Here is a 22,635-nt window from a genome sequence, read left to right on the forward strand (position 1 = left end):
GGATTAAGGATATGGATCTGTACTTGATTTGGAATGTGGGTCTAGCTGACATTAAATAAGGAAGTTCCTTTGGAGGATCTGTTTCAAGGAGCACCTGAAAAGTTCCTCACCAGCCTCTCCATCCCTTCCCCAGTACAGGCTCTTCTCTGTTGCCCATCTGATGTTGATAGGGTCTAAGGACCATCCTGAGTGGAGCCCCTCTGTCTATTCACTCGTTAGGTGTGTGGCTTGCTTCCTCCAGACTGTGGGAGGAAGGACTTGGTTTTGGCCAAAGGCCTGGAAAAGAAAAGACAGAGGAATCAGCAAAAGATTAGGAAACAGGGTTTTGTTTTGTTGTTTTGTTTTTTTTTTTTTCCCAAAGCACCTAGCAGTAGCACCTAGAAGATAATAATCATAATCATAATCGTAAACACCAAAGTACTACTTCATATTGGTCTGAACATTTTCTGTCTATCATCTCATGTAATTCTTACAGCGGCCAGCTGAGTTAGGTACTCTTTGTCACCTCCCTTTTGCTGAGGAGGAAACCAAGGCACAGAGCAGAGGAGAAGGAAAGTAACTTTCTCAATGTCACAGAACCAGTAAGTAGTAGAGGTGGGATTCAGACCCAGCTTGTCCAGCTGTGAAGTTCCTGCTCCTTTTCATTGTGCCGTCCTGCCTCTCAGATGCCCAACAGAGGGTGATTGAATGTCGTGGGAAATACATCCCGATGGCCATCGGTAAGGGATGTTTACTCAGGCATTGTTTGCTCAGGCCTGCTCCTTCCTCTTTCTGGAGTTCTGGACTGACTCTCTCTCCTCAAAACCAATAGTCCTGTGGCCAGTAACTAATTATGGGCATCTTTGCCTTCCTTAGATCAGAAATCAGAAAAATCGTTCTGTGAAGAGGACCACGCTGCACTAGTGAACCCAGAAAGTGAGCAGTCGGATGATGAACTTCTGACTCTGTCCAGTCCACATGGCAACGCCAGCGGTGACAAACATCATGGAGCTAAAAAGCCCAGCAAAAAGCAGCAGGAGCCAGCTGCTCCTCCACCCCCCGAGGATGTGGACCTTCTGGGCCTGGAAGGGTCTGCAGTGAGTCAGAACTTCTCTCCGCCAGTGGCGCCTCCCACCAATTCTGAACTGCTGAGTGACCTGTTTGGGGGTGGAGGGGCAGCCGGGCCTGTCCAGGCTGGCCAGTCAGGGGTAGAAGACGTGTTTCATCCGAGTGGACCTGCGTCCACCCAGTCGACACCACGCCGCTCTGCCGCCTCCACGTCTGCGTCTCCAACCCTAAGAGTGGGAGAAGGTAATGTTTTCCATGTTGTGCTGTACCTCTCAGTTTTGAACGGTAACCTTGGAGCCAAGCAGGCAGTATTGAACTTTCCTAGTCAGTGAGACTTTTCCGGTCTCCCTGGTCTCCCTCTTAGAGGTCTCTATCTCCAGTTAAATGGAGAATGTAAGAGGAAATAGGAATGTTGTCCATTTTGGTAGGACGGTGTAAGAGTGAATGTTTGAGCTCTTCATCCTTTCTGGTTTTTTTTCCCAGAGCTTCAATTCCTGAGCTGTTTTAGTGACTTCTGCTTGGAGATGTAGAATGATACATTGTTACTAATAATAACAGCTAATATTCATGGAGTACTTACTGTTTGCCTAACATGAAATTTAACACGAAGCATGGATTCAGTTATTATAAAAATCTGGTAACTAGGTGCTATTATTGTCCCTATTTTTAGAGTTAAGGAAATGGAGGCTTAGGGTCAAATTAGTAGCATACATTTATACAGCTCGTTACTGGCGGGGCCAGGGTCCAAAACTGGGCCATTTGACTTGAGAGCTCTCTCTTAATTTTCCTGTAGTGTTTTCCTGGAATTGTGATTTTGTGACTTTGGGTACCAGAGAAGTACTTGGTTACTTCAAGCTACATTCAAGGCACTTAGGCAGCAGCACTGCTGACTGTAGCCAGGTGGTTGTTTCCCGGGTGGTTCGGCTTTGCTCTGCTCATTGTTTCAGGCTCAACCTACGACTGGTCCTTGGCAGTGTTTTGAAATTTGCAAGACACTGTATGTAGCTGGGTCAGTGTTTTAGCTGCCCCTTCTTACTATCTCCAGGAACCAAGATGACATCATGTTAGGAAGAGTAAAGAGAAACATCTCAGCTCTGCACTGCTGTGGTAACCTGTGAGAACTTGCTTCCCCAAGCTAATCCTGCAGTTCCCAGGGAGCTCTCAGGGTGATGTTCATTTACAGTCGTTCAGCTGGAGGTGTTCGGTGTAAGAGTGAGTCTTAAAATCATAGTATGTGGGTGTTGAGCCTCCAGCTCGTACATCAGTGACTGATGGGCCATGGTGGTACCCAGGCGCCCTGAATCTCAGGCCGTTTCCTCTCTATCTGGCTTCCCTTTATCTAGTTCTTACTCAACAAAGTGAACAAAAGATCTGTCGGAAAAAAAAAGTCTGCAAGATCCAAACACCATAGTACTCAGTCAGGTTCCAAGGCCATGCACTTTGTGTGACTTTCAGTGATTCAGTTCATCACAGTCCCGTGTAGATAGTTACATTCTAGGGTCAGAGCTACAGGGGATCTTTGAGATATGAGTTAAACCTGTGCCTCAGGTTGTAGATAATGAAACTGAGGCTAAATGTATTGGTTGACTTGGTCTTCTGAAACCGTTTCATATCCTGTGGGATGAAGATAATACTACTATCTGGCAGGGAGAGACTGAGAATCCACTGAAGTATTTTTCTTTGAAGGGCAGTATAAGCTCTGAGAAATGATACAACGTTGGTTTGCTATATTGTTGCTGGAGTCCTCAGCTGCTTACTTTGTTCTGGTCGTCTGGGTACATTCACAGACTTTTCCTCACTTCACTAAATCTGCACCTGGTTTCTAGCAAGTTACTGAGAGGTGGTGGTCGGAGAAAGTGTTTGAGTGACATAACAACACTCATTTTCTCCTCTTTCTAACTTTCAAGTGAGCCAGAGACCACAAAAAACAGAAGTTAAGCAAAACCTGGGGTTTTCTACTGTTCACCTTGATAGCAGAGCTTGTCTGCCTGGTCTTTGTTCACTAATACATTCAGTATGAGCACAGGCTGTTCACAGAGCATCTCCTTTGGTCCCAGCGTGGTTTTGTGGGTCATTTCTGGAGGGTCCACGAGGCCCTCATTGTTGGGATTTATGGGTCATCCAGCAGATAAATCTACAGTCCTCCTTTGTCCATGAAGACATTGGTATGACAGTCCCATTCCTGTGCAGTCTGGAATCCTCAGGTTCCACTCTTGGCCCTGGGGGAAATTGTAAGGGTAGAATGGACCTGTGGAGTGGCCCAGGAGGCAGGCTTCATCCCAGTGACAACTCCTCAGTATTAATTTAATGAATGAACTCACAGGACGAAGAAACACGGCTTTCCTTCCATTGTGTAGGTGCCACCTTTGACCCATTTGGAGGACCTTCTAAACCATCGGGTCAGGATCTCCTGGGTTCTTTTCTGACCACGTCCAGCGCTTCCAGTGACCCCTTTCTTCAGCCTACAAGAAGTCCTTCACCTACAGTGCATGGTAAGAATGTATTTTAATTAATTAGTCAATCTCTAAAACATTTTATTTGTTTGTTTGTTTGTTTGTTTATTTAGAGAGAATGTGTATGTGAGTGGGGAGGGGGGGCAGGAGGCTGAGAGAGGGAGTGAGTCATCAAAATGGCCTTTGTGGCCCTATGTGCTCTCACACCCCAGTGCTGTGACCTCATGTCCTCTCCCTCCTGCTCTCTCCATTCTAGCCTAATATGGTCTACTGGTTAGAAGATGCTTATCACCCACTCTCGGCCAGTTAGCACTCCTTTGTTTTGTCACTATTCTTCTTCTTTTGACCTGTGTCATGACAGTGACTGGAAAGAGTTTTCCACTACCTTGCTGGAGAAACAATTATTCAGCTGTTAGTGGATCAGTTGCATCATCTTCATACAGGATAGCATATAGGTCAGACTGAGAGGTTAGATTTCCCACCTCTGATTTCTACAAGGTATCACCAATCTCTTCTGAAAATCAAGAAATGTTGCCGTTGAGTTCTGCAGATATTTATTGAATATCTACTCTAAAGACAGCAATCACTTGGGATATATTATTGGAAGAAAAAGTAGATAACCATTATGAAAGACAGAAATAGAAATTTAAAATACTAGGTGATTACCTTTTCATCTGTATGTTCCTACATCTTCAACAGATATTACATTTCTTGAGGCTAGACAATGTCTTTTAGTTCTCTGTTTCCTAGTGCAGTGCCTTACATATGATGGGTGGTCATAAGGACTTGTGGGCTTGATCAGTAACAAAGCTGAAGTTCACCTTTCATGAAAATGGCACCAAAGGCTAAGAAGGAAACCCCTGCCCCTCCCAAAGCTGAAGCCAAAGCAAAGGTTTTGAAAGACAAGAAGACAGTGCTGAAAGGCATCCACAGTCACAAAAAAATTGAAGATCCTCATGTTGCCTACATTGTAATGACTCAAGACACTGTGTCTCTGAAGGTAGTCCAAATATTCTCAAAGGAGCACCACCCCCAGGAGAAACAAGCTTGATCACTATGCCATCATGAAGTTCCCTCGACTACTGAGTCAGTCATGAAGAAAACAGAAGACAACAACACACGTTAATTGTGAATGTCAAGACCAACAAGTACCATATCAAACAGGCTGTGATGAAGCTCTGTGACATAGACCTTGATCAGACCTGATGGAGAGAAGAAGGCATATATTCGACTGGCCCCAACTATGATGCTTTTTGGATGTTGCCAACAAAATTGGGATCGTCTAAACTGAGTCCAGCTGGCTAAATCTAAGTATAAATTTTTCCACTATTAAAAAAAAAAAAACCCAAGGTTGAAGTTCTAAGACCTATTTCTACTCCTAGTTGTGTAGAAGACCAAGATCAGAGTTTAAAGGAAATCAAACAGCAAATGTTAGCAAAATTGTCTAATTTCCACCACAGTTTTCATGGGTTACTATAGTAGAAGAGAAATAGAAAGGAAAGAACTATTATGACTGTTAAGGGCATGTTCTTTTTAACTCAATGAGAGGAAAGTACAAGATGTCTTAGTTATTACTAAGTTGAAAGCAAACCTTGGTAATGGTAATTTCAGTGCTTTGATGTTTCTTTTGGTGGTGGTGGGGTATGTGTGTGCTTAATACTATTTGCCATGTAATTTTAATGTTGGCATTTTACTCACTGATTTTATGGACAGAACCTACAGGTGCCTTAAAAAGAAATTCTTTCTTATGGTCTCTTGTTTCTTACTTGGATTTTATAGATTCAGAAAAAGCTTACTCTACCAATGTGTATTTCTCTAATATACCTGATTCTCTGTAGCTGAACATTTCTTATAAATTCTACATTTGGAATTTTGAGAGGAGTCAGAATGATCTCTCTCAAAACTGCAGTAAGTTAGTTTTGAGTGATAATGAATGATGACACTGGCATAGTAGTGACGTATATAGTTAGTGCTCAATACATGCTCCGATTGATTCATCATTCTCCATTCAGTCACAGCAGAGGGGAAAACAAAGTTTTAGTTCTAAGCTAATCATAACTCTCATACACTTATTAATACCAACGTAAGGCAAATGGAATGTAAGTTTCTTTTTACCATTTTTTGTTGGCCACTGACTTTGTGTTAAATGTAGAGGTAGAACACACAAAAATGAATAAGATAGTTCTTACCTTCAAGGAACTAGCAATTTAACGGAGACCAGACGTATGCGTAGTTATAACTCAAAGTGTGGATGGAAGTTAAATATAGGTAAGCCAAAGAAGGAAGAGTGTAACAAACAGTATATGGGTTCTACCAAACTGTCATGTAAGTCACCATAGATGAAGGTGTTCATCAAAAATACCAGTGTTGCAGAATCTGGGAGAGCTCAGAAGCAGAGCCAAATCACTTAGGACATTGGCAGGTCACACAGGTTTCATGGAAAGGACAGCGTTTTTCTGTGTGAACTCAGGAAAGCAGGTTCTCAGCTATTTTGTTATGATTTTTTTTCTTCTCCCCATTTGCAGCTTCTAGTACACCTGCTGTGAACATTCAGCCAGATGTTTCAGGAGGTTGGGACTGGCATACCAAACCAGGTAAAAGCAGGTTATTTTTGTGCACATTTAGCCAATTGCTGGAGCATAATCCTTTACCTGAGTTGTCATGAGTACTTGCAGAGTATTATAGCCCACCCATGCGATTTCCTAAGACTCACCTTCTGGGGGACCTTTTCACACGGCCTTTGGTGACATGATAGTAGTGTGTTTTATACATTATTTAACTATTCCCAGTTTCATTTGCTGAATGTGTCTTGAAAATAGAATTAGGCAAATCTGGGTTTATAGCTAACTCAGCCACTTAGAAGCACTCAGATTTTTTATAAGCCTGAATCTCCATTTTTTGTTTTTTTAAGATTTTATTTATTTATTTGACAGAGAGAGATCACAGTAGGAGAGAGGAAGGGAAGAGATCACAGAGAGAGGAAGGGAAGCAGGCCCCCTGCTGAGCAGAGAGCCCGATGTGGGACTCGATCCCAGGACCCTGAGATCATGACCCGAGCCGAAGGCAGCGGCTTAACCCACTGGGCCACCCAGGCACCCCAGCCTGAATCTCCATTTTTAATCTGTAAAATAGGGTGCATAATTCTTGTCCCACACAGTTTGCACAAATTTAAATGAAATAGCTTATATGAAATTTTCTGGCATAGAGTAGGTACTGAATAATCTGAGTTGTCTTAACATAGGACTTGTTTTAATGTTGAATTTGTCTATAATAAATAAATTCTCTTGGGACACCTGGGTGGCTCAGTGGGTTAAAGCCTCTCCCTTCAGCTCAGGTCATGATCCAGAGTCCTGGGATTGAGTCCCGTATCGGGCTCTCTGCTTAGCAGGGAGCCTGCTTCCTCCTCTCTCTCTGCCTGTTTCTCTGCCTACTTGTGATCTCTGTCTGTCAAATAAATTTTAAAAATCTTTATAAATAAATAAATAAATAATTCTCTTTCTTATGGCTAGTATGGTATTTCTTGAGAGCCATTTCATATGATTATATTTCCAGTCCTGTGCAAGTTAACACACACACTCATATACACATACACACTATATGCTTATCACAGCAACTTTTTGAAGCAGTTGCTATTTCCTTATTTAACCAAAAAGAAAATTTTGAATCTTAGAGAAGTTATGCAACATGTCAAGTTACTCAGCTAGGAAGCAGCAGAGTCAGAATTCCGATCCAGGCCTGACTCCAAACCTCAAACAAAAGAATGAAATCAGGTGACCTGAGAGGTAAACACTGGATATAATAGTTCCCAGGGATGGCCGATAAATGACATTAGCCTCCTCTGTTCCCTGTCCCTGTTCCAAGCCACTCTTCACTTAAGTTGGAGAAATAAGGTCTATCAACTTCTAACGAACTTGCAAACCCTGTCCTGATTTGCCCTCAAGATGAGCCGTAGCTCTGGATTTCTGAATTGCAGAATTCAGCCTCGACGACTAACTCACTTTCAATCATTTTATTTCCTTTTCAGGAAGTTTTGGAGTGGGAAGCAAGTCAGCTGCCACCAGCCCAACGGGATCCTCGCATGGCACACCCACCCACCAAAACAAACCACAGACTCTGGATCCTTTTGCTGACCTTGGGACACTAGGTATGAACTCAGCAGATTAAGATAAAAGTAGCATTTACTTTGGCTACAAAGCCTTACATCTAAATTTCTGGTGTTCCAACAAACTGGTGTCGTTACCTGGGAACTGAAATAGTATGTATTCTTAATCTTCTTATTCTTATTCTAAAATCTGAGATGGGCTTTAAAACAAAAACAAAAACAAAAACAAAACAGGCTTCAAATACTGGTTGGAATCAACTGCTAGTACACCATTTCTCCAATGCCCAATTTTGGATTAGTAGCATGAGTACAGTCAGAACCTTCAGGAGCTCCTGATAACAGACTTTGGCTCAGCAGAGGTAATGAACATGTAGGGAAATGCTGAACAATGAGGCTGGTCACATAGATTTGTGCCATATGGGGCCCACCATGCACAGGCCTTCCTGTGATGGTACCCCTGAGACCCTCACGTCGGCATCCGTCTTCTCTCCACTGCCTACAGTGCTCTCTGATCAGTTTGTAAATTTCCATATAGAAAATAGACTCTCTATAGTATTTTCAAAGTGTTTTTCATCATATGTTAATCATTGTTGCAAGATAAGTGTTCCATGAGCAAGTAATTTTGGAAGCACCAAGTTTATTGGACTTTAATTATTGCAAAAGCTTCTGAGCATGGTGATGGTATTCATGGTGATGTCCCCCAAAAGGATAGAGTTGGCAGGGTTCTCAAACCATCTCACCAAGGAACTTTTTTTGAAGGAGCAGTTTTTTGGACTAGTATGCCGTGAAACCTTTTCTTTCTCTTTTTTCCTTCTTCTTTTGGGTAGTGCGGAGTTAAATAAGGATAGAGTATCCCAGACACAAAGCTTTGAATTGGCCATGCAGATAGTTTAGGTTCTCAAGAGAGCCCTTCTTGGGGCGCCTGGGTGGCTCAGTGGGTTAAGCCTCTGCCTTCAGCTCAGGTCATGATCTCAGGGTCCTGGGAACGAGCCCTGCATCGGGCTCTCTGCTCAGCAGGGAGCCTTCTTCCCCCTCTCTCTATGCCTGCCTCTCTGCCTACTTGTGATCTCTCTCTGTGTCCAATAAATAAATAAAATCTTTAAAAAACAAAAAAAGAGAGAGAGCCCTTCTGAAGCTTGAGAGCTTAATCGTCTGCAGGGGTTGAGAGCATGACTCCATTTTTGCCAGTAATTGTGTCAGAACCTTGACCTTCCATCATAAACTCCTTAGATTTTTTTTTTCTTTTAAGAACTCTCAAAGTCATTTTCCTTTCTTTCCTTTTCCTTTTTAATAAACATTTTGAATTTTAAAATAATAATATCAGGTGAAATTCTGTGTCAAATAAAATCTTATTCACTGCTCATTTTTTATCCATTCAACAGCTGTTTACTAAGTGCCCTCTGTGTGCTAACATTGTCTTAATAAAAACCAACCACACAAAGAAAACCAAAACAAAATTCCTGCTTTCCTAAAGCCTATATTCTAGAAAGGGAAAGAAACAGTAAATGAGTAAGTATATAATATGGTATCAAATTAAAACAAAAAAACAGTGTTATTTTAAGAGTTTTACATGTATCATTCCGTTTAATCTCCTCTGTAATCTTTTGAAGTATTGGGACTGGTATCCTCATTTTGCAGATGAGGAAACTGGGGCCCAGACGATTAAGTAACACACCCAAGTCCCATGATTTCAACCCCCCGAAGCTCTGGAGCTCACACTCATGAACCCCTTCTTAAGGCATATGGGGGAAAAAAAAAAAAAAAGCAAAGAGCGTGTGAATGATGGATGGCCTGGGGTATTATTTTAGGTATCAAGTGGTTAGGAAAGACCTCTCTGGAGAGGTGATCTTTATAGAAGATTCTTTTTAAAACTCCAGCCTCACATTCTGCATTTAGTTGTCATGTCCTTTTAGAAACAAATCTGGAATGGTTCCTTTGCCCTTTTTTTTCTTCCCTTTTTTTCTTTTTCTTTTTTTCTTTGCATGACATGGATCCTTGAGGGATATGGGCCAGGTGAGAAAGTCTCAGTTTGGTTTTGATGTTAACTTTGATCATTTGCTTTAAGGGGTGTCTGCCAGGTTTCTTCATTACAAAGTTACCATTTTTTCCCTTTGTACTTAATGAGTAATCTGGAGATAATTTGAGGCTATCCTCTGAGAATATCTTATTCTCCATCTGATTTAGCTACTGGTTTTAGCAGTCATTAGTGATTCTTGCCTGAAGCAGTTATTACTATGGTGGTTGTGAAATTGTGATTATCTGATTCTGCCCTTGTTTTTGTATATATTAATTGGCATTTAACTGTAAAAAAGAGTCTCTTTTTCTTTCTCTCTCATCTGTTTGGACTAATGGATTTTTTAAAAAGATTTATTTATTTATTTGACAGGGAGAGAGAAAGAGAGATCACAAGTAGGCAGAGAGGCAGGCAGAGAGAGGAGGAAGCAGGCTCCCCGCTGAACAGAGAGCGTGATGCAGGGCTCAATCCTAGGACCCTGAGATCATGACCTGAGCCAAAGGCAGTGGCTTAACCCACTGAGCCACCCAGGCACCCCAGTGGATTCCTTTTTTATTCATTACTGTCATTACTTTCTGTAACGTTCATGTCTCAGATTTAGTTTGGTTTGTGAAAGCTTTTTTTTTTTTTTTTTCCTGGCTCCTCCGTCCTTTTCACTTGTGTCCATCAGTTTTTGAGAACCTTCCTTCTTTATGGCACAATAAGATGCTCCAGGCTTATCTTGAAATATTTGTTCCCCAGCCCTAAAATCAGTCATTCTCCAAGGAATCCTTATTCTCTTTTGTGGAAAATGGCATTTGGAAACCAAGGTCTGTGTGCCAAGTGTGTTCATTGGTACTGGGGTGAGTCTCATTGCTCTGCCTTTCAGAAGCTAGAGAGAGGTGTAATTGAGCAGGTGTAATTGAAATACAAAATCCCATCCGGTACGGCAGGACTCTTTTGTACCTTGTCCTATTCTGCATATGTGGCTTCCATTGCTCTGGATCTCAACAACACTAATTGTCCTACAACAAAAATAATTTCAGAATAGCTACACCCATATCACTACAATAATGAACCTGCTGGGAGGAGTTCAGGAGTTCTTTGCCAGTTTTGAAAGATAGTAATTCTTACAACTGCTGGGAAAACTGGTTTCCTAAATTTTTTTATTTTTCAAGTCACATAATTTAGGAAAGGTAAGTGACTTTTCTGAAGCCACAGAGTGAACAGGTCATAAGCAAAGCCAGAATTTTTGATACCCTGGCAATCGCTTTGAGGATTAAAATGAAACTTCCAAATTACATAGCTGCAATTCAGAAAAGGCAAAAGACAGTGTCCTTCTCCTAAAGATATTTTGACATTCAGCAATTCTGATGCGAATACCAGTGCCTTAGTTTTTCCTGAAGACATTCTGATCTAATTGGTCTGGCTGTGGCCTGAGTGTAGGGAGTTTTAAAAGCTCCCTAGGTGATTATAATGCACAACCAAGGCTGATAACCACTGCTTTGGCTTTTAATGAGGATAGCAGTGGCCTCTAGGTTTAGCTGCTGCTTTACATTTTTGTCAGTTCCCTGCTTCAGTAGCATTAAAAATTAAATTTCTGAACATGGGTAGAGAATATTCTGGAAGATTAGGCATCAGAAAGTCTTACAATGTTGATGAGCCCCTTGAGAGCAGGATCAGCATTTGCCTTTTCACTACCGTGTTGCAGCCTAGCATGTGAAAGATGCTCGATAGTGTTTTATAAATGAATGAATAAATGGCAGTGTAATGGGAATATGGAAGCTTTTTTTTTTTTAAGTTTTTAGGCTTTTCCATATTTATTGAATTTTTAATTATATATGTATATATTCTGAATTTATCTATCTATCTATCTATCTATCTATATTCAAAAGGAAGATAGTAAGCATCCTTAAACTGTAAAATGAAATCCCAGTGCAGAACGAATACCCAGTGTAAGGTGTATGTTGATGTGCTGTTGACAGGGGCTCATGAAAGAGGCTTCAGGCTCTGAGTTACTCACTGACAGGGGGCAATGCCAAGCTTCAGAGCTTCTGTCATTACCTTTTTCTATTACCAAGTATTTATTGAGCCCTTATGATGTACTGGTGTATACTGGGCATATGAACTTGCATCATAATATAATATGTAATGCCTCCTAATTTACTTAATTCAGGGTTTGTGAAATATTTTCATATAGCCTTTGTGTCTTTATGGTATACCTGTGATATAGATGTAGTTCTGGTTTTACAAATGAGGAAACTGAGGCTCCATGAGTTGAAGTTTTTCACTGAGCTTCAGAAGAACAAGGATTCTCTGTAGATCATATTCCTAGTGCTGTGTCCCCAGCTCTCAGCACAGGAGATGGCACATAGATGCTCTATAAATACTGATGAGTGAATGCATGGATGGTGAATGACTAGATGGATGGATGAATAAATGCGTTCATGAATGGGTGATAGAGCTGAGACTCAAACTCAGATTGACTGCAAGTTATAGTGTCCATAAGGCAGCATTCCCAGTGAGGAAGGAAGGAGTCCTAGATGAATAAAGGGAAAAGCCTATAGAGAAAAGAGGCAGTAAGGGGTAACTTGCAGTGTCAGGCTCAGAGATTTGCGGAGGAATTAGGGATCATGGGTACAGCAAATGAGCATGACATTTGGAGGTAGGATGCCTATTGTCAAGCCCCACACTGTTAACTAGCTGTGTGATCATGAGCACATCAGGAAACGTCCCTGAGTTTCGGATTTTCTTGTTGTTAAAGTGGGGTCAACGTGAAAAATTGCTCAACATCACTTGGCATCATGGAGATACAAATCAAAACCACAATGAGATACCGGTCAGAATAGCTAAAGTTAACAGTTCAGGAAACAACAGATATTGGCAAGGATGTGGAGAAAGGGGAGCCTTTTTACACTGTTGGTGGGAATGCAAACTGGTGCAACCACTCTGGAAGACAGTATGGAGGTTTCTCAAAAAGTTAAAGAGCTACCCTATGATCTAGCAATTGCATTATTAGGTATTGATCTAAAGGATACAAACAGTGATTTGAAGGGGCACATGTACCCCAATGTTTATAGCAGCAAAATGTCCACAATAGCCAAACTGTGGGAAGAGTCCAGATGTCCACTGACAGATGAAAGGGTAGAGAAGATGTGGTATAGATATATGATGAAATATTACTTAGCCATCAGAAGGAATGAACTCTTGCCACTTGCAATAATGTAGATGAAACTAGAGGGTATTATGCTAAGAGAAATCAGAGAAAGTTAAATATATGAGTTCATTCATATGTGGGACTTAAGAAACAAATCAGTTGAACATAGGGGAAGGGAAGGAAAAATAAGAGAATATCAGAGAAGAAGACAAACTGTAAGAGACTCTTAACTATAGAAAACTAAAGGAAGGTTGCTGGAGGGGAGCTGGGTGGGGGGATGGGGTACGTGGGTGATGGGCATTAGGAGGACACTTGATGGAATGAGCACTGGGTATGATATGCACCTGATGGATCACTGAATACAACCTATGAAACTAATAATATACCATATGCTAATTAAATTTAAAATAAATATAAATATAAAAATAAGTACTTATGGATTAAAATATAAAAACTATAAAGGGGGATCAGTAGTACTGCCTACCTCCTTAAGAGTGTTGTATAGATTGAAAGCAGTAATATACACAAGCGTATTTTGTACGTAAATGTTAGTTATTTTATTATCACTGTTACTTTGGGTTTGGTGCATGAAAGATCACTACATTCCAGTTTCTCATTTTACCTCTTTAAACACAAGCCATAGCTGGTCTTTGTATTTTGGAAACAGCCCAGCATGTACGCAGTGAGTACTTAAAAGTTAGGAGGTTGTGGAATCAGAATTCTATTTAGATTCCTGGCACAAACTAATAATTTTTTTAAGCTTGAGTAAGATCCTTTGCCTGGTTCAAAGTTGTGTTAGCAGTTGGCTGTGTTTACTCTCCTGCAATGAAATGCAAGAAGTGTGAAATTGAAACCTACTTGTGAAATTTCAGAGCATCTTTGTTTACTCTTGGGCACTCACCACTGTTGTTCTTAACAACAAACAATGATTAATCTTGATCATTGACAGGTAAGTAGTACCTTAGTGAGTGAACATATTTTGCTTTATTCTCTGTTCTTGTCATTTTGTAGTTTTTCTTCCAGTGAAGAAAACAGAATGTGCTTTGAAGGTGGGAGGGAGAGAAGAGATGGCACAGTGGGAAAAGCTGGGGCTCTTCAGGCTTGGAGTCAAAGACCCGGATTCCAGTCTCGGTTCTGTCACTTGCCGGCTGTGTGACTTGGGAAAAAATCACCTAACTGCTCTGGACTGCAGTTTGTTTATCTGAAGAAAATGATGCGGCTAATAATACATAACCTAAAAATGTCACTGGAGATTAAAGGAAACACATACCTGCAGTTTCTTTAACTATTAGGAAGGTTAATTGTGTTATCAGTCAAAGTAATTTCCACTAAAATCACTGAAAACAGTAACTTGGGACACGGCTCTTCAAAATAGCATTCCTATCTCTTTCTCTGTTTGTTTCCATAGGTAGTTCTTCATTTGCCAGCAAACCCACCACACCAACTGGATTGGGTGGAGGATTTCCACCTCTCAGCTCACCGCAGAAAGCATCTCCCCAGCCCATGGGGGGAGGGTGGCAGCAGGGAGGGAGCTACAGCTGGCAGCAGACACAGTCTAAGCCACAGACCAGCATCCCCCACTCGTCTCCCCAGCACCGACCCAACTACAACGTGAGCTTCTCAGCCATGCCTGGGGGGCAGAGTGAACGTGGGAAAGGATCAGCTAATTTGGGTAAGGATGATGGTGTGTAGCCTGACCGGAGGATAGCCTGCATTGTCATACTACCTGTGTGTATGTATGTCCGAAGAGACAGAACACAATTCCAGTGCTTTCTGAGTGAATATTAGAGTTGTAGAGACACACCATGATCCCTACCTCCCACTCTGGGCCTGAAGCACCTGGGTGTACCATGCTCTTAACACTTATGGCATTTTGTGACTGCTAGTTCACTTGTCTGTCTCTTTCCACCTGGAGACCGGATGGAGAGCAGGGCCTGCGTCATGTTCTCATTAGCACCTAGCTTAGTAGGCACTAAATAATACTGAGTGGATGTGAATGGAGGGGTAGCTGGTTCTTGAAGCTGTTATTCCTTTGGAAGAGGGAGTAGAGAGAAAGTTTGGGAACCTTGCAAGCACTGTTCATATTTGCCCTTGGATCCTGATTAGAGGAGGGTGTCTCTTCCTGGACATCTAGTCTTGGTTGTGCTCTGATTGGTGGATATTTCTGAGATCATTCAGTTTTCTATGATGGCTTTTTTCCTCTCTTCTGAGAAGAAAGTTAAAAGAACACAAAGTGGGCCAAGAGCTAAGGCTAGAGGATACTCTGGATAGGCCTCCTTTTTTTCTTTTTCTTTTCTTTTCTTTTTTTGAATGGGATTCTTGATAACAAGGAAAAAGAGATATATTTTGCCTAGCAGGGGTGGTTAAATTTGAGTTTGTTAAACAGCCTGTTATAATGTATTTTACATTTCAGTTGATCTGATCGTATTCAAGAACTAAATGTGGAGGGATGTGGTGAGGACATAGGCCTTTCTCTCTATGGAACATGGAAAAGGAAACTCTGCTTTTTCTAGTCACTGTAGCTTACTGTATGTCAGGTGCTATTCCAACCAGTTTCATATATTATTTCATATGACTTTCAAAACCAACCCCATGTCATAAATTAAAAAAAAAAAATCTATGATGGAGATAAATAATTTAAGTCCCTGTGGCTTTTAAGTGGCAAGGGCAAGATTGGAACCCAGGCAATGTGGCTCCAGAACCCCTTCTCTTAACTGTCACACTCTACCGGATATGACACAGGTGCCTTCTCAAAGTAATAACATGACAGGGATTTTTGTTGTTGTTGGGAATATGTAACATCATGTTTCTTCTTTGGTTAGCAGTGGATATTGCTTGGACAATTCCATAGAGCCATGTGGCTTTCCCTCTGTTTTGTATTTTGAGTAGATGTAGGGTGATTGGCTTCAGTCAGCAGAACATTATGGAGCGCTCATCTTCAGTGTAGAGAACATCAGCATTATGGCAGTGAACAAGACAGACAAATACCGTCATCTCAGAGCACTTACATTTTAGCATGTGCATGTGCGTGTGCGTGTGTCTTATAGTATAGACATGGCAAATGGGTTTCAATTCACATGCTAGCATTGATTGATGGGCATTGACAGCATGGATGTCTGTGTTTGGGTTCTGTTCTGTTTTAATTTAATAAACATTTAAATAGTCAGGCACTATTCTAAACCCTTTAAAATGTTAACGTATCAATTCTCACAACAGCCCTATGAGGTAAATGGTATTTAACACCATCCCTGTTTTACAGATGAGGAAACTGAGGCATGCACATGATAACTGACTTGCTTCAACATTACATTGCCAGTAAGTGGCAGAGCTATGATTAAAGTCTGGGATCCCAGCCCCAGAGACTTTGCTCTTTGCCACCATGCTAGGCTGCCTCTCCAAACATTAAGAAGGATTATGAAGCCACAAGCAGACTTGGTGAAAAAGAGCACTGTGCAGGACTCAGACGGCCAGCTGGGTGTGGGCAGGAAAGCAGTGGCATCCATGGACTGCAAGTACCTAAACTCAGGTGTTAGCCGCATCGCTGATACTAACTAGTTCTATGACTGGTGTGGGTGGGGGGTGTGCATCACAAGTATCCTCAGCTATGAGAAGATGATACAGTGGGAAAAGTGTTATGGAGTTGGATTTAGTCTAACAATCCAGCCAGGAGTCCTAACTTTGCGATGGATATGGTCTATGATTCTGGGCAAATCTCTCAGTTTCTCCAGACCTCATTTTCCTCATCTGTCACATGGGCATGAGAGTCTCATACTCTGTTCATTGGGTAAGTATAAGGAGTAAGAGGATTAATGCATGTGAAAGCACCTTAGAGACCCTAAGTGTTATGAGGTGATAGGATTTTGTGTTTAAGAGTAAAATTATAATGATTTTTAAAAAAATTCTGTTGCAGAAGGGAAACAAAAAGCAGCTGACTTTGAAGATTTACTTTCTGGTCAAGGTTTCAATGCACACAAAGACAAAAAGGGGCCTCGAACAATAGCTGAGATGAGAAAGGAGGAAATGGCTAAGGAAATGGATCCTGAGAAATTGAAGGTGAGTGAGCCCTTGGCCCAGTGTGATTATTTGGTGAGACAGTCATGTGAGAAGATCAGGGGGTGTGGAGCCATCAGTGTTCCTGGTTCCTGGCTTCCTCACTGCTTCCCTCCACTTTCCACCAGAGCAGTTCTACTTTTATCTGTTTTGATTCTAGAAGTCTAGGTAGCATTGGATTTGGGGAAAAAGAATATTTCCCCATTTAAAAAAACAGTTATAAACCAGGTACTCCTGATTTAGCCTGGAAACCAAAGGGTGGTTACATGGTTAAATTGTGTGAGGTAGTGGAGAACAGGTCTGTAAAAGATCAAGAGAACTGGAATGTTCTCACAGATGGAGAGGTTGAATTCCTACCTGACGAAATATGCTGACACTAGAACTAACTGGTAGATGGCGCTCTAATCTGTTACTGCATTAAAGGATCTCCAGAACCAGGATTAGCACAGCCAGTCCATTTTGCACATTTTGAAAAAATGTAACATATTTCCAGACAATTTGAACATTTGTTTAAGATCTAAAGATCCTTGGATACTCTTTTTTTAAAAAATCTTATTGATTTTATTTGACACAGAGAGATCACAAGTAGGCAGAAAGGCAGGTAGAGAGAAAGGAGGAAGCAGGCTCCCCACTGAGCAGAGAGCCCCATGGGGGGCCGATCCCAGGACCCCGAGATCACGACCCTAGCCGAGGCAGAGGTTCAACCCAATGAGCCACCCAGGCGCCCCTTGGATACTCTTTTGAGGGCAATACGGGATCCTTTGTTTGCATGCTTGCCTTTTTATTTCATGTAACACCACAGAGGTTTCATTTTTCTTACAAAACTCTGTGCTTCATCTCAGTAACTCTGTGCTTAATCTCAGTTTGTTCATTAGGCAAACTCTAACAGTTTTCTATGAAAAAAAGTGGTTTAAGTCTTTTAAACTATGGTTGGTTATTTAGCAGGTACTAGGTATTTAGTTGCTTAGGAGAGTAGCCATCCTTCACGTTGGCTAAGCCATCACTCATCAACAAATACCCTCTGAGCATCTATTATGTGCTAAATGCTGGTGCATTCTTACAAACCCTTCAACATAATCACCTCATTTGATAGTTTTTGAGTAGTCTTTTGAACCAGGTATGTTATTTCGCTCTTGAGTTCCACTGATGTATAGGAAACAGTACCTTTTCTCAAACAACTCTGCGTAATGGCAAAGAAAGGTGATTTCGATAAAGTATTACATATATTATGATAGAAACATGCTCAAGGGATTAACTCAGAGAAATGTGTTCTTTTTTTCAAGGGGTATTTATTTGGTGTCTGTCTGCCAGACACTACACTAGACAGAGGCAGAGAGCAGAGACCAAAGTAGACATGGGTGTGCCTCTACAGGTTCCAAGCTTTAGAAATGGGATTAACTCCGGGAGTGGGGCCAAGAGGAAGGAATTCAAGTTGGCAAAGGCAAATAGTAGGAAAGTCCTGAGCAGGCTTTAAAAGGATGATGAAGGGTCAGCCAGAAAGACAGGTTAGGAGATGGATGTGGAAAAGGATGCCAGGTTGAGGAAACAGCTTGGCATATGCACAGAGTCCCAAGTAGTTAAGCCCCAAGTAGTTGATGTCGCTGAGGCAGGAGGGGTTTCCAGAGTCTCGATAGAGACCTTGGGGATTGAAACATTTGAATTTCCTAATTCCCTCTGCGTTGACAGATTCTGGAATGGATTGAAGGCAAAGAGAGAAATATCAGAGCACTTCTGTCCACGATGCACACGGTGCTGTGGGCTGGGGAGACCAAGTGGAAACCAGTGGGCATGGCGGACCTGGTAACACCTGAGCAGGTGAAAAAGGTGTACCGGAGGGCTGTGCTGGTGGTGCACCCGGATAAAGTGAGTATAACCTGCCCTTGATGAAGCAGGAGGAATGAAACTATACAATACAACACAACAATGGAATGAGGGGCCTTTACTAGGTGTATGATTTACCGCCGAGTAATTTTTAGGGATCGGATGTAATTGTGTCCTGGCTTATAATAGTAAGGGTGGGCTAAGAGCTGGATAGAGGAAAACTTTTCTCTTGTAGAGATATGGCAGGATGTTTAGCCGCAGCTCTAGGGAAGAAGCTTTAGCATGTAGTTGGCAAAATTGGTGGGAATCAACAAAGTATTCAAAATGGACCTAAAATCGTCATTCTGTTGATGATGCCAGTTTATGTTTTCATGGAAGTATATAAACATATAGGTGCTCTCCAATATCAGAAGCTACCGGATGGCCCCAGTTGAAATCCTCATAAGACGAAGAAACCTCTTAGACGGAAGTGAATCACCTTGCTGTCATATAGACAAACTTGGTTTTATTTACACCAGCCCTGTTATGTGAGGCTATGGTTGAAATGCCACTTGGGAACACATGCTTGAATTTCATGTATTTGATTTTCATTTCTCTACTTTTGATGACTAGTCTGAAGAAGAGAATTAATCAGAAACAAAGCGTTTCAGTGAATCAAAAGAGAAAGAGGAACAGGAACCTAGGAAAATACACAAACCCTGCACCTATGTTATGGGTTTCCAAGAACTTAAATTTTTTTTGAAATTGGAAAATAGAGGAGTTTACTAATTTAAATTAAATTAATTAATTAAATTAAATTACTAATTATAGATAGGCTGTCCTGAGCCTTTGTCATTGGTAAGTACTTCTGGAGAATGGGTCCATCTTTCACTACTCAGTAAGTGCTCTGTATCTGCTCATTCATGGACTACTGTTACCGTATGTCAATGCCTAAGGGGAGGGAGTTCTGGGGAGGCCATATCATTAGGGTCACATAGATAAGCTATAAAAAGAGAAATGGCCTAATAGAAAAACATTTCAATTACTTGGAACCCCCTATTAACAGTGAAAATTGTAATACAGGTAAAATTTTGGTCTGTAGTATGTAATGCATTGTTTTATTTTTTTCTACAGGCTACCGGGCAACCCTATGAACAATATGCAAAGATGATTTTCATGGAGCTCAATGATGCCTGGTCTGAATTTGAAAATCAAGGTCAAAAGCCCTTGTATTAACATATGAGCTTTTCCATCTCTGCGGCAGACCTGTGCTAATGCTTAGTGTGTGTCACAATTCTGAAGTTTTCACAGGTGAACCCAAAACTCTAGTAACATGTTTCCAGTACTAAACTGTTAAATTACTCGTGAATTAATTCCTCACTGATAAGGATTGTGGATGTTTGTTTCCTCAAGTCCCCACTATAAAAAGTCCAAAGCAGGGGAGGAACTTTTAGTCAGACAACCTTGTGGAGTTACAAGATTCCAGCCTGCTCTCTGAGGAGCTGACTCAGCATTTTGTGGGGAAATGGAAAACTGAGGCCACCAAAGGCATAACACCATCTCATTGTCTGAGAACAGGAATAATGAGCAAAAGCTATGCTAATTGGATTACATTATAGATTTTAACTAATGGTTTTTAGATTTTATTGGAAAGATGTAATTTGAGCCATGGCTTTACATAGATTCTAGGAACACAACCATTGAATATTTTATTTTTATGGAAATTTACAATGGTCTTTAGCATAATACTGTATACTTCTTTTGGTCAAGAGGACTAACTCATGTAAAAGAACTTGAACTGTGGAAAGTGATTGTATTACAATACAGTGATTGCCAACTCTTCCTTGGATAAGCTAAAACTTAATGGAAATGCTGAGTAAAGAAAACAGGGATACTGTGGAGACAGAAATCTTTGTTCCTGGTCAGAAAGTTGGGCTGCTACTTTCCTCTCCCTTTAGAAAACTGTGGTTGCTTAAAGAAAATGTCTTAATGATGTAACTTCAACTCTAAACCTAATCTGAAAGAAATTTACAATTTTGCCATAAGGCTTCATGCTCTTCCTTTTGCTTAAGTCAGGAAAATGTTCTTAGCTGGAAATAGGTTGCGAGGCAGTTTGGCACAGTCACAGTGTATCAGGCCTGATACCCCGTAAGGAGTCCCTGTCCTCTAGGTCTGTGAGCGGTTGTGCTGAGGGCATAGAAAACCCACACTGAACACAAGTAATGAGGTAGGCGCAGTGGCGGGGTGGGGCGGGGGAGGGGGGAGCTGTGCTCTCACCTTCCCACCAAGTTAGGTGGGGGCTTGTCAGGATTTGCTTGGAGGAACTGTGTCTTCCTCCCACCTATTGAAACTGTTGGATCCTTGGATTCTTACAGTGGGTTTATTGTTTTCAAAGTAGCTGGGGGTCCACAGAACAGCATACACACAGGGACATCTGTGAAAGCAAAGCCAGAAGGAGACCTTTGCAGACTTCACACTGGTTGGATTTCAGTCCAGCGTTTTGGCTGTTTCTCATTTTGAGGGCTCAGCAGTTGCTATCCCGAGACTTCAGGAAGTCTCTCTGGGTGTGCACATACACAAAGTGCATAGTATATCTATGCAAAGCAGATGGGCAAAAAGATTTCCATGCTAATCTTAAAAGGTTCGTGCTCAATATTGTGAAAAGCTTTCAGAAGTTGTTTTTAAAAGACAATCATTTTTTGTTTCCATTTTCATTTTCTTGTGGCAAACTGTACCAGAAAAGCAGCATGTCAGAAATACTTTATGTTCTATATAGAACTTGTTCTTTCTTGCTTGCTCACTTACTTTCTCTTCCTTTTTTGTTATGTTTGTTATTTATTTTACTCTTTATTGACAATGTGAAACTTGCAGAAAATGTTCTCTTTTTAAATATACAGCTGTAAACTGTTCAAGGTAACCATAACAAACTAGGTGTTATTTATTAACGTATAATGAAATAATGTTTGATCCAGTATGTGCTTGTCTTATTTAAAACTGGAATGTGAGACATGTTGCTGTGACCTGGTTATTTTTTTTTCTTTCTCATTCACATTTGTAGATATTGTGTGAACTACAGTATATAATGATAATAATTAAAAGGATATTATGTGAATGTCACGTACATTTTGAAATGATAGAACTATATTAGCTTTGTATCATGTTTGGATAATTCATCAATGTTCACAGTATAAAACATCATTAAACATTATGTAATTAGCAAGAGAAAGAATCTTACCTAACTTATTAAATTTGGGATTTCCCTCATCTCTCTTCCAGATACATTACAATTCTGGACCCCTATTTATCTCAAAACTCTTAACATATGCAGACCAACAGGTTTTTGCATTCCTTTTAAATATCTGGTTGTGACAAAGCTTGTTGTTGATCAGATTCACTGTTTCATTCATGTTTGTTGTAATATATTTTTTGTTTTGTAAATATGTTACACACAACAAAATGTGATTGGTCTAAAATATTTGTAATGTATATTAAAAGGCTCAAAAATATTTGTAGAAACCTAAGTTATTTTTGCACTTATAGGAATTTAATGACAAGTTTGAGTTACATCTTCTGACGCGATTCACTTTTAAGAAAAGTTACGGGAAAAGAATATGAAAAGCCATTTAATACATTTGCACCAAAATGTGATCTGAGAGGATTTCTGGATTTATACTTTAACCACCCTCATCCCGCCCTTTCCCCTTACGCATGCACACACAATACACACACACACACACACACACACACACACACACACACTTTGGATCATGCTCTGTAAATACAATGTTTCAAAAAGAATCAGCATAGAAATCCTGGTCTCCTAGATAGAATATTAGTGGATATTCAAAGCTGTGCTTGTATGCTGAAGCAAAAGAATTAATCCTGGGAGTCTGGGACTTTATCAAAAACAGTTATAGCTGACCCCTGAAAAGTGCGGGGATTAGGGTTTCTTACCTCCCCATGCAGTTAAAAATCAATGTATAACTTTTGACTCCCCCCAAAACTTAACTACTAATAGCCTACTATCGTTGAC

At 40.8% G+C, this 22,635-nt stretch overlaps 1 protein-coding gene across 4 annotated transcripts in view; it reads left to right on the forward strand.

Annotated features, from left to right (window-relative positions):
- The window catches only part of DNAJC6 (DnaJ heat shock protein family (Hsp40) member C6), a 138,980-nt gene extending 116,872 nt beyond the window's left edge, over window positions 1–22,108 (forward strand). For all 4 annotated transcript variants that reach the window (XM_059375000.1, XM_059375001.1, XM_059374999.1 and 1 more), the window contains exons 12-19: window positions 856–1,290; window positions 3,405–3,539; window positions 6,026–6,094; window positions 7,525–7,644; window positions 14,161–14,424; window positions 16,663–16,805; window positions 18,489–18,665; window positions 19,737–22,108. In XM_059375000.1, the coding sequence (XP_059230983.1) occupies window positions 856–1,290; window positions 3,405–3,539; window positions 6,026–6,094; window positions 7,525–7,644; window positions 14,161–14,424; window positions 16,663–16,805; window positions 18,489–18,665; window positions 19,737–19,838 (1,445 nt within the window). In that variant the 3' untranslated portion in view covers window positions 19,839–22,108. The remainder of the gene's footprint in view (window positions 1–855; window positions 1,291–3,404; window positions 3,540–6,025; window positions 6,095–7,524; window positions 7,645–14,160; window positions 14,425–16,662; window positions 16,806–18,488; window positions 18,666–19,736) is intronic.
- Window positions 22,109–22,635: the final 527 nt, after the last annotated feature.

The sequence above is a fragment of the Mustela nigripes genome, chromosome 14 (assembly GCF_022355385.1).
Source record: "Mustela nigripes isolate SB6536 chromosome 14, MUSNIG.SB6536, whole genome shotgun sequence".
In the NCBI taxonomy this organism is placed as follows: Eukaryota; Metazoa; Chordata; class Mammalia; order Carnivora; family Mustelidae; genus Mustela; species Mustela nigripes.